Source organism: Salmo trutta, chromosome 2 (genome assembly GCF_901001165.1).
Source record: "Salmo trutta chromosome 2, fSalTru1.1, whole genome shotgun sequence".
In the NCBI taxonomy this organism is placed as follows: Eukaryota; Metazoa; Chordata; class Actinopteri; order Salmoniformes; family Salmonidae; genus Salmo; species Salmo trutta.
Window position 1 is genome coordinate 6,322,260 of NC_042958.1, and position 23,514 is coordinate 6,345,773.

The following is a 23,514-nucleotide window of genomic DNA, read 5'->3' on the forward strand; positions in this document are numbered from 1 at the left end:
GCCCTAACAATCCACCCCAATGCCCTAACAATCCACCCCAATGTCCTAACAATCCACCCCAATGTCCTAACAATTCACCCCAATGTCCTAACAATCCACCCCAATGTCCTAACAATCCACCCCAATGTCCTAACAATCCACCCCAATGTCCTAACAATCCACCCCAATGTCCTAACAATCCACCCCAATGTCCTAACAATTCACCCCAATGTCCTAACAATCCACCCCAATGTCCTAACAATCCACCCCAATGTCCTAACAATCCACCCCAATGTCCTAACAATCCACCCCAATGTCCTAACAATCCACCCCAATCTCCTAACAATCCACCCCAATGTCCTAACAATCCACCCCAATGTCCTAACAATTCACCCCAATATCCTGACAAGGAAGGAAAACAGTAACTTTTTTGAAAAGTCAGGATTTGTTTAATGTCCTGAATTTGTTCAAATGCTATTCTAAGCTTAAGGTTAAGGTTAAGGTTAGGGTTAGGTTAAGGGTAAGGTTTAAGGATTAGGGAAAATTAGATCAAACATGTTTACTCCCCAAAAAGTTCTGACATTCCAAGAAAATGAAGCTGTGTGTGTGTGCGCATGCGTGTGTGTCAGGGGAGAGGGGAAGGAAAAGTGAGGTCTTGGCCACAGGCAGAGGGATCACAGCCTTGCCTCAGCTCCAGGTCATGAACCAAGCGTGATCGTATGCATGGGTAGCGGTCACAGTGGGTTTCCACTCCACCCCAAAAATAAACCTAGTGTCCCTCTCTTTCTACTCTCCGACTCCTCTCTTTTTTGTCTCTCTACACATTGACCCACATTAAAATGGCTAGTAAAGTAGCTTCAGTTAAAACAATGATATTTAGGATAGTTATTTATTCAATCGATTAAATTTTCACCATGCAGGGTATTATATTTCGTACATGTTAAAAATAGACATGGTGTGTATGGTTTCCATACTTTCAGGAACCCACATTCAACTTCAGCCTTCTTCATCAACCAGAATGAGAAGAGGTTTATCTGTGTAGTTACAGGGTCAGCTTTGTTAAATACATCCCTGGGTTTGTATACGTTACCTCTTTCCGCCCACTCTCTTATCCTCCCTCTCTTTTTCTCAGCCCTCCTCTCCCCCTATTCTCTCAGAATGATCGGCATGTGGATTGAGACTTCCTGCCTTGGACCTTGGTGAGCCCTGGACCATGACAAGAGTTGCATATCGGACAGACAGACAGACAGACAGACAGACAGACAGACAGACAGACAGACAGACAGACAGACAGACAGACAGACAGACAGACAGACAGACAGACAGACAGACAGACAGACAGACAGACAGACAGACAGACAGACAGACAGACAGACAGACAGACAGACAGACAGACAGACAGACAGACAGACAAGCATACCTGCTCTAAAGCAGTCTGGGAGATATCACTGAGACACAGAACAGCCTCATCAGAGCCTTAGAACTGCTAGGCAACAGGATGTGTCCCTGTAATCTCCATACGACCAGTCAACAGGATATTGCCCCTGTAATCTCCATACGACCAGTCAACTGGATATTGCCCCTGTAATCTCCATATGACCAGTCAACAGGATGTGTCCCTGTAATCTCCATATGACCAGTCAACAGGATGGTGCCCCTGTAATCTCCATATGACCAGTCAACAGGATAGTGCCCCTGTAATCTCCATACAACCAGTCAACAGGATGGTGCCCCTGTAATCTCCATATGACCAGTCAACAGGATGGTGCCCCTGTAATCTCCATACAACCAGTCAACAGGATGGTGCCCCTGTAATCTCCATATGACCAGTCAACAGGATGGTGCCCCTGTAATCTCCATACGACCAGTCAACAGGATGGTGCCCCTGTAATCTCCATACAACCAGTCAACAGGATGGTGCCCCTGTAATCTCCATACGACCAGTCAACAGGATGGTGCCCCTGTAATCTCCATACAACCAGTCAACAGGATGGTGCCCCTGTAATCTCCATACAACCAGTCAACAGGATGGTGCCCCTGTAATCTCCATACAACCAGTCAACAGGATGGTGCCCCTGTAATCTCCATACAACCAGTCAACAGGATGGTGCCCCTGTAATCTCCATACAACCAGTCAACAGGATGGTGCCCCTGTAATCTCCATACAACCAGTCAACAGGATGGTGCCCCTGTAATCTCCATACAACCTGGCTGGGGAGTGTATTTATGTCGCGGACACAGAGACCCAGATCCCTGGGGTGTGGCACTCAGGGCCCACTGACAGTGCTCAGCGCTGGCGTAGCTACACAGCGCCGCAGGATTCTCAGTACTTTGGAGATCCCTATCTCCTTTGCCTCTAGCCCTGTTTGTCTTCCATAGTGTGGCCGGGGCCCCCCCACGATGCTTGTCACCCCAGCTTTTGAACCCCTCAGGGAGGAAGGCTCTCCTTACGCTGGCCCCTGGGACTCCTTCAAAGGAAATGAGAGACATAATTTGTTTGTCTGAACTCGGTGTCTTCATCATCCTTCTCCAATGAAAAATAATACATGGAATACTTGGGATTGTTTTCAAACATTCTCTACAAGGGTCTAGCATGAAAAGATTCTGGGACTTTTTAGGGTTTGATTACTGCTGAGCTGCAATTCAAAAGTAAACACTTTATGTTTTCTGATCATCTTGACATTATGGTTATCATCATTACTGAACAACATGATACCTTACAGTCAACAGACAAAGATACAGACATATATCATACACATAGAGGTCATAGAGAGGTAAAAGAGAGGTCATAAAGAGGTCAAAGAGAGGTCATGGAGAAGTCAAAGAGAGGTCGAGAGATGTCAAAGAGAGGTCAAAGTAAGGTCATGGAGAGATCAAAGAGAGGTGATGGAGAGGTCAAAGAGAGGTCATAGAGAGGTCATAGAGAGGTCAAAGAGAGGTCATAGAGAGGTCAAAGAGAGGTCATAGAGAGGTCATAGAGAGGTCAAAGAGAGGTCATAGAGAGGTCATAGAGAGGTCATAGAGAGGTCGACAGATGAGATTATGTTTGAGTCTGTAGCCCATGATGATGTCACGTCCTTTAGATCACCTAGTGTCCAATCAGATATTTTCTCTGTCCCTGACTACAGCCTGGAAAATCAACGCTTTTGAAACTTGACAAAGTTAATGTCGGGTGGCTTGTGGTGAAATGTAGCTTTGTGGACAGTGCTTGATGGGGATGAGTCCACAGGCGGGGAGCGTTCTGTTGAACTGTGTGTGTTTGTGTGGGTTCGCCGGCTGGGCTTTGATAGCGTCAAGCATGGGTCTGCTGGCCACATGCCAGACCAGGATGCAGCAAGCTGTGACACGGCTGGCCTCCAAGGTCAAATGCAAACACCATAAACTACAGTATAATGACACACACACATACACACACATCACTATCCCTTTCTCTCTCCTTCTTTCTCTGTGACCTCTAAACAACCTAGAGTACACCACAACACACATCAGTCACAGAGCCATCAGTCACAGAGCCATCAGTCACAGAGCCATCAGTCACAGAGCCATCAGTCACAGAGCCTATAGTACACTCTTAGCACATTTTTTTTTCTATCTAGAACCCAAAAGGGTTATTCGGCTGTTACCATAGGAGAACCCTTTGAATAAGCATTTTTGATTCCAGGTAGAACCCTTTTGGTTCCATGTAGAACCCTTTCCCCAGATGGTTCTATATGGAACCCAAAATAATTCAACCGAGGGCTGTTACGGTGACAGTATTACGCCACACCGGCGGTCACGAGTCATGAAAGTAGTCAAATTCCACATTTATTTATTTATTTTATTTCACCTTCATTTAACCTGGTAGGCTAGTTGAGAACAAGTTCTCATTTGCAACTGCGACCTGGCCAAGATAAAGCAAAGCAGTTCGACACATATAACAACACAGAGTCACACATGGAATAAACAAACATACAATCAATAATATAGTAGAAAAATCTATATACAGCATGTGCAAATGAGGTAGGATAAGAGAGGTAAGGCAATAAAAAGGTATTGGGGGTGCAGTAATTACAATATAGCAATTAAACACTGGGATGGTAGGATGTGCAGAAGATGAATGTGCAAGTACAGATACTGGGGTGCAAAGGAGCAAGATAAATAAATAAATACAGTATGGGGATGAGGTAGGTAGATTGGATGGGCTATTTACAGATGGGCTATGTACAGGTGCAGTGATCTGTGAGCTGCTCTGACAGCTGGTGCTTAAAGCTAGTGAGGGAGATAAGTGTTTCCAGTTTCAGAGATTTTTGCAGTTCGTTCCAGTCATTGGCAGCAGAGAACTGGAAGGAGAGGCGGCCAAAGGAAGAATTGGCTTTGGGGGTGACCAGTGACATATACCTGCTGGAGCGCGTGCTACGGGTGGGTGCTGCTATGGTGACCAGTGAGCTGAGATAAGGCGGGGCTTTATCTAGCAGAGACTTGTAAATGACCTGGAGCCAGTGGGTTTGGCGACGGGTATGGTGCGAGGGCCAGCCAACGAGAGCCAACGAGAGCATACAGTCACGGTAATTAGGCTTCTCCAAGCTCTGATGCTGGTCATTAGTAGCCTCCAAACCTGCTAACTGCCTGGTACTCAGCACTCTATTATCCCTCTAATCACTCTGACGTCAATGTAAATATGATCTCAAATCTAATCAAATACTTTATGAGAGCCCATGAGAGCTCATGTTGCACAACATTTCTATAGGTTTTTCAATTGCGGGAGAAAACAGATTGATGGCCGCTAATAGAAAGAGGAGGATCCCATTATCTTTCTATAGGCCAGACCTACTATATTTATTTCTCAACTTTCCTAATATTAAGCACATTGCTTCTCTTTACAACAGGAGTATAGCCTATCTGGCTGTCATTAAAATGAACCATGGGGAAAAGCGTCCTCCATTCGCTATTTAAGTGCATAGATGACATGTATTTTTTCCCGCTGCCTCTGTTTCGATACAGGTGCATGATAGTGGTCCATTTTAAATCAAAACAAATTTCACACATATATTATTTAGTATATGTAAAGACAAGATTAAGAATAGTCTGATCTGTGACAATATTAGCCTATTTGCTCCATAAAACACTTCAGAGAGCAGGCCTTTCTAATCGACCTGGCCCGGGTATCCTGGAAGGATATTGACCTCATCCCGTCAGTAGAGGATGACTGGTTATTCTTTAAAAGTGCCTTCCTCACCATCTTAAATAAGCATGCCCCATTCAAAAAAATTTGAACCAGGAACAGATATAGCCCTTGGTTCTCTCCAGACCTGACTGCCCTTGATCAGCACAAAAACATCCTGTGGCATTCTGCATTAGCATCAAACAGCCCCCGTGATATGCAACTTTTCAGGGAAGTTAGCAACAAATATTCACAGGCAGTTAGGAAAGCTAAGGCTAGCTTGTTCAAGCAGAAATTTGCCTCCTGTAGCACGAACTCAAAAATGTTCTGTGACACTGTAAAGTCCATAGAGAATAAGAGCACCTCCTCCCAGCCGCCCACTGCACTGAGGCTAGGAAACACTGTTACCACCGATAAATCCACTATAATTGAGAATTTCAATAAGCATTTTTCTACGGATGGCCATGCTTTCCACCTGGCTACCCCTACCCCGGTCGACAGCCCTGCGCTCCCCACAGCAACTCGCCCAAACCTCCCCCACTTCTCCTTCACCCAAATCCAGAAAGCTGATGTTCTGAAAGAGCTGCACAATCTGGACCCCTACAAATCAGCCGGACAAATCAGCCGGGCTAGACAATCTGGACCCTCTCTTTCTAAAATTATCTGCCGAAATTGTTGCAACCCCTATTACTAGCCTGTCCAAAAAACAAGATGGCGACCGGCAAGTTCGGCATGGTGGCAGCACTTTTACTTTATGTGTTTGTTTTAAATGTTACTGGAAATAATTGCATCTGCTATTTAGATGAAAGAATAGTAAATACTCAGCAACTTCTCAGTCATGCAAACACGTTTGATGGCATCCAGCACTTCGGATTTGGAAGGAATGTTATATACCAAACTTTCATAGCACCTTGGCACAAACCAAAACGATCATCGAAATCCAGTCTGAAATCGCAAATTAATGGTGGAGATCTTATAATAACTCTATGCCTTCTCTTATCGGGTGATATCCATCAATGCCCTAGACATCACTTTTTCACAAACCCCATCAAACGGCCTATGCACCCAGGCTCCTCTTGTGAACGGTGGATAAAGAGTAACAGCAAAGCTCTGGTATGTTTGGAATGCGCGCAGTGGATTCATCTAAAATGCAGCGATTCTAGCTTTGGACATGGGGTCAATGAAGCTTACCGTTGCTGTCGGTGTGCTGTACCCGCGGGGTGTGTGAGCATTGAAGGTGGAGTGGGACCAGAGGACTTACCGAGGGTGGAGAGTACACCGGAGGAGGGGGGTCCACAGCGGAGCGGAGGACACGGTGACGGGGTAGTGACGGGGGACACGGTGGTGAGGACGAGGGAGTGGCACCTGGGGAGGGGTGCTCCATGGCGGAGGCAGGGCAGTGGGAAGATGGCAGCGCAGTGGGAGGTGAGTTACAAGTGGATCGGGAATTCAATGAGGCCTTTGGGAAGAAGGGCTTACATTTTGTTCACTTAAACGTCCGAAGCCTACTACCGAAGATCGATGAGATACGCCTGTTGGTTTTCAAATCAGAGGTGGGAGTCTTATGTTTTACTGAGACATGGTTGGATTCATCTGTTTGGGACTCAGAAATTGAGATAGGTAATTACTCTGTTGTCACGAAGGATCGGAATTGGAACGGTGGGGGAATATGTGTGTTTGTAAGATCAGACATTGTTTTTAACGTCAGATTGGATTTAAACGCTGATCTGGAGATTGTCTGGCTGGATATCTGCCTTCCCAAAACCAAGCCGATTTTGTCGGCGGGGTGTTATAGGCCGCCCAAGCAGAATGCATTCTATGAAGGTCTTGAAATTGTGTTGTCAAACTGTAATGATTCCCTGTTGAAGGAAATCATTTTGTTAGGGGATTTCAATACTGATGTCTGCAAAAAGAATAGCCCAACCCACAATGTATTTATTTACCTTTGTAGATCACTTGCTCTGACCCAAATAATAAAAGATCCCACCAGGATACGTGAAACAGTGCAAAGTACAATTGACTTAATATTGGTGTCTGATAAATCTAAAATATCGCAGAGTGGAGTAATAGTCTATGGAATCAGTGATCATTTTATTACATTTTGCACAAGGAGGATTTTTAAAGATACATTTAAGTGTCACAAAAGCGTTAGAATCAGAAGACTCAAAAAATACTGTGTAGAAAAGTTTAGGGAGGAAGTGGGTAAAATTGACTGGTCACCTGTGCTAGATAGTGTAGGGGAAGACAGTCCCTGGGAAGTCTTTAAATGTAGATTCCTTGATGTGGTGAATGTGATGGCTCCCATTAGACTGGTCAGGGTAAAACAGAGATCTAGCCCTTGGTTTAATCATGAGGTTCTAGAATCTATCCAAGCAAGGAATAAGGCCTTTAAAAAAATTAAGAACTCTCAAGAGCAGCATGATTTTGTCCTATATAAACGTCACAGAAATGAAGCACAGAGGAGGATGGATGAAGCTAAGAGGGGTTACTTTGCTGAGAAAATCATTGAAAACAAGAATGACCCTAAAAAGCTTTTTTATTACTACCAAAAACAAACTAAACAGTATTGGACTCAACATCAAAGGGGAAAAAGCAGAGGTTGCCAATGAATTCGACTCTTTTTTTTTTACTTATGTTGCCAGCAAGCTGGTTAGCAAGCTGCCCACCAGTTCTGGTTTGTATGGAAGCAACCAAGTCAAGAAGTATTATGTAGAGTTAGGGGTTCAGTCAAACTCTTATTCTTTTGCAAAGGTAGCAACTGCCAAAATAGTCAGTATGCTGGCAGAGCTTAAATGCTCCAAAGCCACAGGCCTGGATAATATTCCTGCAAGGTGTCTAATAGATTCTGCTGAGCAAATTGGCCCTTGTATTACGCATATCATTAATCTCTCTCTTGAACAAGGCACCTTTCCCGGGGACATGAAACAAGCTAAAGTTATACCTCTGTATAAGAAGGGGATAAAGTCTGACCCTGGGAATTATAGGCCTGTATCTATCCTCTGTGTAACATCAAAGATCCTGGAGAGAATTGTACATGAGCAAATGTATGAATATGTTAACAAACAGGGTCTAATGTATGATTTTCAGTCGGGTTTTAGAAAAACATACTCCACTGATTCATGTCTACTTTACTTGACTGACTTCATCAGGAAAGTGATTGATGAGGGAAATCTGTGTGGAATGGTACTGCTTGACCTACAGAAGGCCTTTGATAAAGTTAACCACTGTCTCCTAATCTCCAAACTGGAGGCACTGGGGTTAAGCAGTATCCCTCTAGGCTGGGTAAGGTCCTATTTATCAGGAAGGGAGCAAGTAGTAGAGGTTAATAGTTCACTGTCTCATGCAAAACCAATGAGTTGTGGCATCCCGCAGGGGAGCGTGCTTGGGCCTCTACTGTTTTTATTGTATATTAACGAAATGAAAGATGCTTGCTTTTGCCGTCATTTTCTTTATGCGGATGACTACACTTCTGGTGTCTCACAAAAGTAAAACTATGTTGGAGAGCATACTTAGCACAGAGCTTACTAACATTAGCAAATGGCTTGGAGATAATAAGCTATCTCTGCACTTAGGGAAAACTGAGGCAATTATTTTTGGATCCAGACCTAAATTGTGTAGGTCGTCTGAAATCAGAGTGGAGTTAGGGGGTGAGGTGCTGACAACTAAAACTCTGTTAGCTACTTGGGATGTATCTTTGATGGAAGCTTAGGAGGTGTGAGCATTGCCAATAAGGTGCTAGGGAAGGTTAATGCCAGGACTAAGTTTTTGGCTACAAAGTCCAAGCTGCTTGATAAGGACTCCATGAAAGTACTAGCTACTGCCCTCATTCAATGCCATTTTGACTATGCTAGTACTTCCTGGTTTGGGGGCTTATCTAAACTAATGAAGGGGAAGCTCCAGACAGCCCAGAATAAGCTGATCAGGGTAGTATTGAAGGTGAGTCCACGTACTCACATAGGCAGGAGCTGCTTTCAGGAACTAAACTGGCTGCCTGTTGAGGCTAGGGTGTCCCAGATTAGACTAGGTTTGGTTTACAGGAGTATTTATGGTCCTGCGCCCAGATATCTAAGCGATTACTTTCCTCGTGTTAGGGATGCACACAATCACAGCACCAGATCAGGTGTTGCTGATGTGTGCTTATATAGGTTCAGGAGTAATGCTGGGAAAGGTACTTTCTTGTATACTGGAGCCTCAGAATGGAATGAGTTGCCTCTTCCTATAAAAACAACGTCCTCTCTGGACAGCTTTAAAAATAAAGTAAAAATATGTTTGATGTCCTCTGTGCCCATATGAATAACCCCTATGATGTAACTGGAATGATGAGATAGATGTTCTTCTTCTATGTTTTTGTTTTATTATTTCACTGCCATACTGTGTTTGATGTTGTCTAGCCATCTAGTCTCAAGAGAACCACAATGGAAATAAGTCCCAGATTTTATTGTGTGTTATCCTCAATGATTTTATTCATGTACATGTATGGCTTTTAAGTTTTATGTGTGCTTGTTATTAAAAATCGTCGAATTAATAAACTAAACCTCTGTTTCATATCGTCTGAGATTCCCATAGATTGGAAAGCTGCCACAGTCATCCCCCTCTTCAAAGGGGGAGCCACTCTAGACCCAAACTGCTACAGACCTATATCTATTCTATCCTGCCTTTCTAAGGTCTTCGAAAGGCAAGTTAACTAACAGATTACGACCATTTCGAATCCCACCGTACCTTCTCCGCTATGCAATCTGGTTTCAGAGCTGGTCAGGGGTGCACCTCAGCCACGTTCAAGGTCCTAAACGATATCATAACCGCCATCGATAAGAGACATTACTGTGCAGCCGTATTCATCGACCTGGCTAAGGCTTTCGACTCTGTCAATCACAACATTCTTATTGGCAGACTCAACAGCCTTGGTTTCTCAAATGATTGCCTCGCCTGGTTCACCAACTACTTCTCTGATAGAGTTCAGTATGTTAAATCGGAGGGCCTGTTGTCCGGACCTCTGCCAGGTCCGGACAACGGGGGTGCCACAGGGTTCAATTCTCGGGCCGACTCTCTTCTCTGTATACATCAATGATGTTGCTCTTGCTGCTGGCGATTCTTTGATCCACGCAGATGACACCATTCTGTATACCTCTGGCCCTTCTTTGGACACTTTGTTAACTAACCTCCAGATGAGCTTCAATGCCATACATCTCTCCTTCCCTGGCCTCCAACTGCTCTTAAATGCAAGTAAATCTAAGTGCATGCTCTTCAACCAATCGCTGCCCGCACCTGCCCGCCCGTCCAGGATCACTACTCTGGACGGCTCTGACTTAGAATATGTAGACAACTACAAATACCTAGGTGTGTGGTTAGACTGTAAATTCTCCTTCCAGACCCACATTAAACATCTCCAATCCAAAATTAAATCTAGAATCGGCTTCCTATTTTGCAACAAAGCATCCTTCACTCATGCTGCCAAACATACCCTCGTAAAACTGACCATCCTACCGATCCTCGACTTCGGCGATGTCATTTATAAAATAGCCTCCAACACTCTACTCAACAAATTGGATGCAGTCTATCACAGTGCCATCCGTTTTGTCACCAAAGTGGTGATTTCTGCTAATGGAACATTTGCACGTATAGCCTACTGCCATGTGCGTATTGCTGTGCTTATAATGTGAAGAAATAGCCTAATAGTTTATTACATTTCAAGCTAAAAGTTCTGATCTGTTGCGACGGCCTCATTGCATAAAAACTTTTTTTTTATGCTAGTAGTTGTATTAATTTGGGATCTATCGCATCTCACAACTGTCCCAGACTATGTTTGGAATATTTATTTCTCGCACAGAATAGGTACATTTTTGTACTATGGGGATAGTAGATTGACATATATTAGTGCTTTTGCTGTTCGTTAGGCCTATTTATCTTGTTGGCTGACGAAAAGTAAATGTGGATAGTTCTTCCAATATCTTCAATATGCACCTCGAAATTGGATAAGGACGTGCGCAGTTGCGTCCCCGATGTGTCTGTCTTCACTTGTAGCCTGTGAGAAAGACCCGATCACGTGATGGAGAGCCATGTGAGTGAGAAGTGCTTCGGAGCACGAAGCACACATGGAGAAGTGAATTAAAATTATTATATTCAGCCCAAGGGCACAACGGTTACTGGCTACAAAAGGCATGGATTATTTTAGGGGGCATTACGGCCACCCAAAGGGGATGCCACCAGGAAATTCGAGGCATTATCAATTATCATTGTCAAATTGTGAATGAGAGACTGATGAAGTGTGTACAGCCTGCGCAAAAAACAAAGCAGAGCTCATGCCTTTCAAGATACTTTTTTCAAATCATCATTAAAGTCTCATCATGCAGCCTTAGAATGTATTAAAAATCTAAACATATATCCCAACGTTTGGATCACAACTAAAGTTGCATAAAAACATCTAAATTAAGCATGTAGGAGTACCTGTTTCTTTGTTAACCGCTCAACACAGAATAGCCGCGTGCGCACACTACCTCAAACCTTTATTCAATTGTATTCTTCATACTTTAAAATACTATAAAATAATGCCACGTAATTCTAAGCAAATCTTGTCTGCTAAAAGAGTGTAGCCCACAGACATATGGCATAGCCAGATCAGGATCTAACATAAGAACAACTCAGAGTATGCTATTTTGTTATTCTGAAATAGACTACATTTTCCTCATATCATGCTTCTTTAGACCTGTCTTAAATAAATAATGGATTTATTGTGAAGGTGTAGGCTATATTACATGGATTTATTAGACTTTTTAAAATGTAGATGTTCCAAAGGTCTGAATTAGTGGCTTGTAGGCTATGTGTGGAAGCCAGGAGATGCTAAACCTGTTTATGTTAATTAATGGTCAATTACCGTGAGACCGGGAGTTATTTGCTTGACAATCACCGACTGACAAAATTTCATGACCGCCACAGCCCTAGATCTACCTGGAACCAAAAAGGGTTCTCCCATTGGGACGGCCGAAGAACCCCTTTTGGAAGCCTTTTTTCTAAGAGTGTAGACCAAGGTCATCATCACCAACTAGTGAACAGACTCTCTGAACAGACTCCAGACGTCTTGGTTTCACCCGACCCCATCCAGCCATGATCACTAGCATGGGATCAACTTAACACTTGATTTCACAACCAACGCTCAAATAATTAACTGTAGAGTATATTTAATATGGTTACGAGGCTGTTGGTTCCAGCTTGGGTATTGAGGGAGTTGCCCATAGGGTTATGTATGGGTCACGAGGGAGGGGCCGTGAAATCCAGTAACCCACTAACCACTGGGCTAGGGTGAACTCACTCACTCCCTCCCTACACTACCTACGCCTTTCTCCCGTTTCCCCTGACCTCCATGGGACACTCCAGAACTAATAAATCATATTAGCCTAGCGTGCGGTGTGTCATACAGGCTCAAACCTTGGAGTGATAGAGGACACGGGGTTTGCAAGATGCAAGTTAACCGTTAGGACATTAGTGAGTCACAGTCTGGTTAACCAGATGACTCACTCAGACCAACCTGTAATTTTTCTTTTTCACACTCACTCTCATTGCCATGTCCCGGTACGGTGTGGATCTTTGATACAGTACAGCTCGTTGTGTTGAACGTGGATATGTAACAAAAAGGTTCAGCAATGCAACAGAGCACTACAGACCCTTTTTTGGATGTACGCAGTTGTGATATTTGTATATTGAGTTAGTTGGTACAGTGTAGTAGGTACCAGAACTATTCACGGTCTGGTACAGTGTGCCCCTGTGTGGTTCAGTTCGTAAGAATGTGGCACTAACAATTCAAAGGTTGTGGATTCATTTGCTTCAGGGATCACATACTAAAATGTATGCATGAGATCATTGTTATTTTATTTCAACTAGGCTAGTCAGTTAAGAACAAATTCTTATTTTAATGACAGCCTAGGAACAACTGCCTTGTTCAGGGGCAGAACGACAGATTTTTACCTTGTCAGCTCGGGGATTCGATCTTGCAACTTTTCGGTTACTAGTCCAACGCTCTAAACACTAGGCTACCTTCCGCCCCTGCATACGTTGACATATATTGTTATTATATGATGGTAATAATACATGTTGGGTGAGAGCGTCTGTTAGCCTTTGGATAAAAACATCTGCTAAATGATCAAAATGTAAAATAGTACAGTGACAGTCAGTTGGGGCCCATTTCAATTTAAACCCCTGAAACACAGCAAAGTCACCCATGATAGTAGGTATAGTAGCTAGGTATAGTAACATACCTGTTGTTGAAGTTGGTACAGAAGGTATATTAACAGGTATATTATCTGGTATAGTAGCTAGGTATAGTAACATACCTGTTGTTGAAGTTGGTACAGAAGGTATATTAACAGGTATATTATCTGGTATAGTAGCTAGGTATAGTAACATACCTGTTGTTGAAGTTGGTACAGAAGGTATATTAACAGGTATATTATCTGGTATATTATCTGGTATAGTAGCTAGGTATTGTAACATACCTGTTGTTGAAGTTGGTACAGAAGGTATATTAACAGGTATATTATCTGGTATATTATCTGGTATAGTAGCTAGGTATTGTAACATACCTGTTGTTGAAGTTGGTACAGAAGGTATATTAACAGGTATATTATCTGGTATATTATCTGGTATAGTAGCTAGGTATTGTAACATACCTGTTGTTGAAGTTGGTACAGAAGGTATATTAACAGGTATATTATCTGGTATAGTAGCTAGGTATTGTAACATACCTGTTGTTGAAGTTGGTACAGAAGGTATATTAACAGGTATATTATCTGGTATAGTAGCTAGGTATAGTAGCATACCTGTTGTTGAAGTTGGTACAGAAGGTATATTAACAGGTATAACAGGTATATTATCTGGTATAGTAGCTAGGTCGAGTAACATACCTGTTGTTGAAGTTGGTACAGAAGGTATATTAACAGGTATAGCAGGTATATTATCTGGTATAGTAGCTAGGTATAGTAGCATACCTGTTGTTGAAGTTGGTACAGAAGGTATATTAACAGGTATATTATCTGGTATAGTAGCTAGGTATTGTAACATACCTGTTGTTGAAGTTGGTACAGAAGGTATATTAACAGGTATATTATCTGGTATAGTAGCTAGGTATAGTAGCATACCTGTTGTTGAAGTTGGTACAGAAGGTATATTAACAGGTATATTATCTGGTATAGTAGCTAGGTATTGTAACATACCTGTTGTTGAAGTTGGTACAGAAGGTATATTAACAGGTATATTATCTGGTATAGTAGCTAGGTATTGTAACATACCTGTTGTTGAAGTTGGTACAGAAGGTATATTAACAGGTATATTATCTGGTATAGTAGCTAGGTATTGTAACATACCTGTTGTTGAAGTTGGTACAGAAGGTATATTAACAGGTATATTATCTGGTATAGTAGCTAGGTATTGTAACATACCTGTTGTTGAAGTTGGTACAGAAGGTATATTAACAGGTATAACAGGTATATTATCTGGTATAGTAGCTAGGTCGAGTAACATACCTGTTGTTGAAGTTGGTACAGAAGGTATATTAACAGGTATAGCAGGTATATTATCTGGTATAGTAGCTAGGTATTGTAACATACCTGTTGTTGAAGTTGGTACAGAAGGTATATTAACAGGTATATTATCTGGTATATTATCTGGTATAGTAGCTAGGTATTGTAACATACCTGTTGTTGAAGTTGGTGCAGTAGCCCAGGTCCTTGCAGCCCAGCTGGCAGGGTTCCCTGACGTCGGCCAGGCAGGTGACCAGGGGCTTCTCCACAGGGCTGTACTCACACATCTGGTCAAACTCCTGCCATGTTTGAGTTCCCCAGTTTGTGCTGATCTCCTGACACATATCCCTGTCGGGGACGAAACAGAGTTAATTGAAAGACAAAAAAAAGCTGCACACTCTAGCACCTCCGATGTAATCATTTTAGAGGTCGACCGATTATGATTTCTCAACCCCGATACCGATTATTGGAGGGTCAAAAAATGCCGATACCGATTAATCGGCCATTTTTTATTTATTTATTTGTAATAATGCCAATTACAACAATACTGAATGTGTCACGTCCTGACCAGTAAAAGGGGTTATTTGTTATTGTAGTTTGGTCAGGGCGTGGCAGGGGGTGTTTGTTTTGTGTGTTTCGGGGTTTTGATGTATGTTCTATATTTTCTATTTCTATGTTCATTCTATGTTCCCTATCTATGTGTTGTATTTCTTTGTTTTGGCCTGGTATGGCTCTCAATGAGGGACAGCTGTACATCGTTGTCGCTGATTGGGAGCCATACTTAGGTAGCCCTTTTTCCACCTGTCTTTTGTTTCAGACATAAGGAAGTGGATGGCTGCAAATTTTCTACTTTTAAACTCGGACAAAACAGAGATGCTTGTCCTAGGTCCCAAGAAACAAAGAGATCTTCTGTTGAATCTGACAATTAATCTGGATGGTTGTACAGTCGTCTCAAATAAAACTGTGAAGGACCTCGGCGTTACTCTGGACCCTGATCTCTCCTTTGAAGAACATATCAAGACTGCTTCAAGGACAGCTTTTTTCCATCTACGTAACATTGCAAAAATCAGAAACTTTCTGTCCAAAAATGACGCAGAAAAATTAATCCATGCTTTTGTTACTTCTAGGCTCGACTACTGCAATGCTCTACTTTCCGGCTACCCGGATAAAGCACTAAACAAACTTCAGTTAGTGCTAAATACGGCTGCTAGAATCCTGACTAGAACCAAAAAATTTGATCATATTACTCCAGTGCTAGCCTCCCTACACTGGCTTCCTGTTAAGGCAAGGGCTGATTTCAAGGTTTTACTGCTAACCTACAAAGCATTACATGGGCTTGCTCCTACCTATCTTTCCGATTTGGTCCTGCCGTACATACCTGCACGTACGCTACGGTCACAAGACGCAGGCCTCCTAATTGTCCCTAGAATTTCTAAGCAAACGGCTGGAGGTAGGGCTTTCTCCTATAGAGCTCCATTTTTATGGAATGGTCTGCCTACCCATGTGAGAGACGCAGACTCAGTCTCAACCTTTAAGTCTTTACTGAAGACTTATCTCTTCAGTAGATCCTATGATTAAGTATAGTCTGGCCCAGGAGTGTGAAGGTGAACGGAAAGGCTGGAGCAACGAACCGCCCTTGCTGTCTCTGCCTTGTCGGTTCCCCTCTTCCCACTGGGATTCTCTGCCTCTAACCCTTTTACAGGGGCTGAGTCACTGACTTACTGGTGTTCTTCCATGCCGTCCATGGGAGGGGTGCGTCACTTGAGTAGGTTGAGCCACTGACGTGGTCTTCCTGTCTGGGTTGGCGCCCCCCCCTTGGGTTGTGCCGTGGCGGACATCTTTGTGGGCTATACTCGGCCTTGTCTTCGGACGGTAAGTTGGTGGTTGTAGATATCCCTCTAGTGGTGTGGGGGCTGTGCTTTGGCAAAGTGGGTGGGGTTATATCCTGCCTGTTTGGCCCTGTCCGGGGGTATCATCGGATGGGGTCACAGTGTCTTCTGATCCCTCCTGTCTCAGCCTCCAGTATTTATGCTGCAGTAGTTTATGTGTCGGGGGGCTAGGGTCAGTCTGTTACATCTGGAGTATTCTTGTCTTATCCGGTGTCCTGTGTGAATGTAAATATGCTCTCTCTAATTCTCTTTCTCTCTTTCTTTCTTTCTCTCGGAGGACCTGAGCCCTAGGACCATGCCTCAGGACTACCTGGCATGATGACTCCTTGCTGTCCCCAGTCCACCTGGCCATGCTGCTGCTCCAGTTTCAACTGTTCTGCCTGCGGCTACGGAACCCTGACCTGTTCACCGGACGTGCTTGTTGCACCCTCGACAATTACTATGATTATTATTATTTGACCATGCTGGTCATTTACGAACATTTTAACATCTTTACCATGTTCTGTTATAATATCCACCCGGCACAGCCAGAAGAGGACTGGCCACCCCTCATAGCCTGGTTCCTCTCTAGGTTTCTTCCTAGGTTTTTGGCCTTTCTCAGGAGCTTTTCCTAGGGAGTTTTTCCCAGCCACCGTGCTTCTTTCACATGCATTGCTTGCTGTTTGGGGTTTTAGGCTGGGTTTCTGTACAGCACTTTGAGATTTCAGCTGATGTACGAAGGGCTATATAAATAAATTTGATTTGATTTTGTGGGAAGTTGATTTTGCATTGCTGTTAGTAGCCTGCGAAACTGTTCGTTCGTTGTGTTGCTTCTTGTTTATTGTTTTTGCTGGTTCACCGTTTATATTAAAATATGATGAACCCAACCCACACTGCGCCTTGATCTCACTCTAACGACGGACGTTACAGAACTTCCCACCACCAACGGACCAAGCAGCGTGGAAGGGAGCAGCACCAGGAGTGGATCAAGCAGCGTGCTCGGGAGGTGATGGCATCCTGGTCGCTGGAGGAACTGGAGGGAAGAAAAGACTGGACTTGGGAACAGCTATTGGACCATTGCAACAGCCTGCCGGGGAAGCAGAGCTTCAAGAAATGAGTTTCCATGGCCTAAGATTACCTTGCTCAATTCCAAGCGTTGGGTTTGGTGGATGCCAGGAGAACGCTACCTGCTCCAATGCATAGTGCCAACTGTAAAGTTCGGTGGGGGAGGAATAATGGTCTGGAGCTCTTAATTTATGGTTTGGGTCCCTTAGTTCCAGTGAAGGGAAATCTTAACACTACAGCATATATTGACATTCTACACGATTCTGTGCTTCCAACTTTGTTGGAACAGTTTGGGAAAGGCCCTTTCCTATTTCAGCATGACAATGCCCCTGTGCACAAAGCGAGGTCAATACAGAAATGGTTTGTCAAGATTGGTGTGGAAGAACTTGACTGGCCTGCACAGAACCCTGACCTCAACCCCATTGAACACCTTTGAGATGAATTGGAACGCCGACTGCGAGCCAGGTCTAATCGCCCAACATCAGTCCCTGACCTCACTATGTGGCTGAATGGAAGCAAGTCCTGCAGTAATGTTCCAACATCTAGTAGAAAGCCTTCCCAGAAAGTGGAGGCTGTTATAGCAGCAAAGGAGGACCAACTCCATATTAATTCCCATGATTTTGGAATGAGATGTTTGACGAGCAGGTGTTAACATACGTTTGGTAATGTAGTGTATCTATATATGTATGAACTGTTTTTTTGGGGGGGTTAGAATATATACATATTTTTTTACTTTCACCCATTTTTTTCTCCCCAATTGGTAGTTACAGTCTTGTCCCATCGCTGCAACTCCCGTACGGACTCGAGAGAGGCGAAGGTCGAGAGCCATGCATCCTCCAAAACACGACCCAGCCAAGACACACTGCTCGCTTAACCCGGAAGCCAGCCGGACCAATGTGTCGGAGGAAACACCGTGCGCCGTCTCATGGTTCTCCCGGATTGAACCCGGGTGTGTAGTGACTCCTCAAGCACTGTGATCCAGTCACTTAGACTGCTGCACCACTGGGGAGTTACCTTTTACACGTTATTCAGACAGTTGGAAACAGAGGGGGGACAGGCAAGTAGGAAGGGTGGACGCAGGGATTGAACCCCGGTCTCCGGTGGGGAGCAGTATGTGATGGGCTGGGATTGTTACCACTAACTGTAAGCCATTGTAATCACTACAAGCATCTCATCAGAGTAAACTAACCGGCAGAGTGAGGTATTGGCTTTGTAGCAGCAGTGCAGCTTGGCGCCGTCCATCTTGGCAGTAGGTGAGGTCTCCATCTCACTCTTGGTGGGGGGGTGGGCGCTGCCCAGGAAGCACTGCCACAGCGGGTCCTGGGGCAGTGGCTGGCTGCCACACTCATCGATCAGGCCCTCCATAATCTCGTGCTCTGTCGTCATGGTGCGCAGGATGCGCCGGCACGCCACCTGGCAGTGGGGCTCATCGGCCCGGTCGCAGCAGTACAGGCCTGGACGGACAGACAGATGGATGGATATTGACTTTTCCACACTTTATGTTACAGCCTTATTCTAAAATTGATTAAATTACATTTTTCCTCATCGATCTACACACAATGCTTCATTACGACAAAGCAAAAACAGATTGTAAGAAATGTTTGCAAATGTTTTCAAAATAAAAAACATAAATACCTTATCTACATAAGTATTCAGACCCTTTGCTATGAGACTCGAAATTGAGCTCAGGTGCATCCTGTTTCCATTGATCATCCTTGAGATGTTTCTACAACTTGATTGGAGCCCACCTGTAGTAAATTCAATTGATTGGACATGATTTGGAAAGGGACACAGCTCTCTATATAAGGTCCCACAGTTGACAGTGCATGTCAGAGCAAAAACCAAGCCATGAGGTCAAAGGAATTATCCGTAGAGCTCCGAGACAAGATTGTGTAGAGGGACAGATCTGGGGAAGGGTACCAAAAAATGTCTTCCTAGAGCTGGCCGCCCGGCCAAACTGAGCAATCGGGAGAAGGGCCTAAATCAGGGAGGTGACCAAGAACCAGATGGTCACTCTGACAGCGCTCCAGAGTTCCTCTGTGGAGATGGGAGAACCTTCCAGAAGGACAACCATCTCTGCAGCACTCCATGAAATCAAATGTTATTTGCGCCGAATATGACAATGTAGTTCAAGAAATAGAGTTTTTCAGTACAGCGGCCAGACGCAAGCCACTCTTCAGTAAAAGGCACATGACAGCCTTGGAGTTTGACAAAAGGCACCTAAAGGACCATGAGAAACAATATTCTAACGTCTGATGAAACCAAGATTGAACTCTTTGGCCTGAATGCCAAGCGTCTAGTCTGGAGGAAACCTGGTACCATCCCTACAGTGAAGCATTTTGTTGGCAGCATCATGCTGTGGGACTCAGCGTCAGGGACTGGGAGACTAGTCAGGATCGAGGGAAAAATGGACAGAGCAAAGTACAGAGAGATCCTTGATGAAAACCTGCTGCAGAGCGCACAGGACCTCAGACTGGGGCGAAGGTTCACCTTCCAACAGGACAATGGCCCTAAGCACACTGCCAAGACAACGCAGGAGTGGCTTCAGGACAAGTTTCTGAATGTCCTTGAGTGGCCCAGCCAGAGCCCTGATTTGAACCCGATCTAACATCTCTGGAGAGACCTGAAAATAGCTGTGCTGCGACGCTCCCCATCCAACCTGACAGAGCTTGAGAGGATCTGCAGAGAAGAATGGGAGAAACTCCCCAAATACAGGTGTGCCAAGCTTGTAGCGTCATACCCAAGAGGCTGTAATCGTTGCCAAAGGTGCTTCAACAAAGTATTGAGTAAAGGGTTTGAATACTTATGAAAATGTGATATTTCAGTTTTGTATTTTTAATACATTTTCAAAAATAAAAAAAAAACTGTTTTTGCTTTGTCATAATGGGATATTGTGTGTAGGTTGATGAGGACATTTTTTGAAATCCATTTAAGAATAAGGCTGTAACGTAACAAAATGTTGAAAAACTCAAGGGGTCTGAATACTTTCCAAATGCACTGTACCAAGTCATAGCCAGTGATTGGAGGAATGCAAGACAGAAACAAGATACACACAGGATATGGGGCTGCTGATAGGTCAGTATTAGATATACTCACTGTCTATTGGGCTCCTGATTGGGTAGGACTTGGAGTAGTTGCCCACACACCCAATGAGCTCGGGGCTGATGCTCTGGCAGTATTCCTTGACAGCCTTGATTTGCGAGACGGTGGGGGAGGAGTCTGTCCGGAAGATGGCCTGGCAGTACTCTCTGCAGTTGGTGTGTCTCCCTGCATAGCTGCAGCACACCGAGCCCACTGACACAACACACACACACACACACACACACACACACACACACACACAGTTACAATATGCTTTCCATTCACTTCAATAGAATTGTAAATGTCATTAAGGCTATGTAGACTATTTTTGTCTTGAAGTAGCCTTTAGCTTCATAAAATAGATGACAGACATTACAAACATGAGGAGTTAATTACAATACAATACAGTAGACTTCCAGGATTTCCTAGTGAATAGTCTGATTAAATGGTGAACATTGGAGGCAATCTCCAGTTGCTAGACTTCAGGAAGTGCAAGACCTTATATCCTCAAAATCGTCCCAAAAGCGTGTCTGCAGGGCAGGTTCACACCAATGCGTTGCAGCTCCTTATACAAATAAGGGATTCATCGGCTGACTGACTGATTCAATCATTTCTGCGGACCAAAGGCACGTAAACATGGCTCATAAAGCAGTGGTGATTTCATGTTTATTCATTTTACATAGACATTTTTTGGGGTCACTTAACAGATGCTCTTATCCAGAGCAACTTACAGTCCTGAATGCACACATTTCCATACATTTCCTTACTGGTCCACTGTGGGAATCGAACCCACAACACTGGCATTGCAAGCGCCATGCAGTACCAACTGAGCCACGTCACACTCTGATTGGTGCACTTGGGTTAGCATCTTGTAGAGAATGTTGGAAACTTACTCTCATTTTTGGTGATACAGCTGTGTAGTGGTTTCTGTAAAAGACAAGAAAAACACTTTTGTGATCTAACATACCATTATTGAACACCCATTATTGAACACCCATTATTGAGTCAGCTCCATTATTGAACACCCATTATTGAACACCCATTATTGAGTCAGCTCCATTATTGAACACCCATTATTGAGTCAGCTCCATTATTGAACACCCATTATTGAGTCAGCTCCATTATTGAGTCAGCTCCATTATTGAGTCAGCTCCATTATTGAGTCAGCTCCATTATTGAACACCCATTATTGAACACCCATTATTGAACACCCATTATTGAGTCAGCTCCATTATTGAGTCAGCTCCATTATTGAGTCAGCTCCATTATTGAGTCAGCTCCATTATTGAACACCCATTATTGAACACCCATTATTGAACACCCATTATTGAGTCAGCTCCATTATTGAGTCAGCTCCATTATTGAGTCAGCTCCATTATTGAGTCAGCTCCATTATTGAGTCAGCTCCATTATTGAACACCCATTATTGAACACCCATTATTGAACACCCATTATTGAGTCAGCTCCATTATTGAGTCAGCTCCATTATTGAGTCAGCTCCATTATTGAGTCAGCTCCATTATTGAACACCCATTATTGAACACCCATTATTGAACACCCATTATTGAGTCAGCTCCATTATTGAGTCAGCTCCATTATTGAGTCAGCTCCATTATTGAGTCAGCTCCATTATTGAGTCAGCTCCATTATTGAGTCAGCTCCATTATTGAACACCCATTATTGAACACCCATTATTGAGTCAGCTCCATTATTGAGTCAGCTCCATTATTGAGTCAGCTCCATTATTGAGTCAGCTCCATTATTGAACACCCATTATTGAACACCCATTATTGAACACCCATTATTGAGTCAGCTCCATTATTGAGTCAGCTCCATTATTGAGTCAGCTCCATTATTGAGTCAGCTCCATTATTGAGTCAGCTCCATTATTGAACACCCATTATTGAACACCCATTATTGAACACCCATTATTGAGTCAGCTCCATTATTGAGTCAGCTCCATTATTGAGTCAGCTCCATTATTGAGTCAGCTCCATTATTGAACACCCATTATTGAACACCCATTATTGAACACCCATTATTGAGTCAGCTCCATTATTGAGTCAGCTCCATTATTGAGTCAGCTCCATTATTGAGTCAGCTCCATTATTGAGTCAGCTCCATTATTGAACACCCATTATTGAACACCCATTATTGAACACCCATTATTGAGTCAGCTCCATTATTGAGTCAGCTCCATTATTGAGTCAGCTCCATTATTGAACACCCATTATTGAACACCCATTATTGAACACCCATTATTGAGTCAGCTCCATTATTGAGTCAGCTCCATTATTGAGTCAGCTCCATTATTGAGTCAGCTCCATTATTGAGTCAGCTCCATTATTGAGTCAGCTCCATTATTGAACACCCATTATTGAACACCCATTATTGAACACCCATTATTGAGTCAGCTCCATTATTGAGTCAGCTCCATTATTGAGTCAGCTCCATTATTGAGTCAGCTCCATTATTGAACACCCATTATTGAACACCCATTATTGAACACCCATTGTTAGAGCCGATTTGGACATATTTGCATAAAAGACAGAACATTCAGAGCTCCATGTATATTTGTGTAAATATGAATGTATATGATGAAATATTAGGTACGTACCTTTATGATTTATATTTACCTGATTGAGATGTATTCACTTGTTGTTAGTGTAACTTAGTTTTTTCCCCCCCTCTTGCCCATTCATTGTACTGCAGTAAGTGTGTTAGGATAAAAGCAGGAAGTTGGGCCTTTGGGGGGAGGAGTCCTTGCTAGACGCGGGAGCGGTATAGTTTTTTGACCATACAGACATACAGACATACAGATATACAGACAGGTCATATTGTGTATTTTCCATATCAAGTAACCTATGTTTTA

General features: G+C 43.5%; 1 protein-coding gene across 1 annotated transcript in view; it reads right to left on the reverse strand.

The window, feature by feature from the left end:
* The window catches only part of LOC115149444 (reversion-inducing cysteine-rich protein with Kazal motifs), a 114,812-nt gene that overhangs the window by 30,541 nt on the left and 60,757 nt on the right, over positions 1-23,514 (reverse strand). Inside the window, exons 7-10 of the mRNA XM_029692307.1 lie at positions 21,536-21,569; positions 20,658-20,855; positions 18,751-19,015; positions 14,803-14,976 (exon numbers count right to left, since the gene is read on the reverse strand). Coding sequence (XP_029548167.1) covers positions 14,803-14,976; positions 18,751-19,015; positions 20,658-20,855; positions 21,536-21,569 — 671 coding nt within the window. The remainder of the gene's footprint in view (positions 1-14,802; positions 14,977-18,750; positions 19,016-20,657; positions 20,856-21,535; positions 21,570-23,514) is intronic.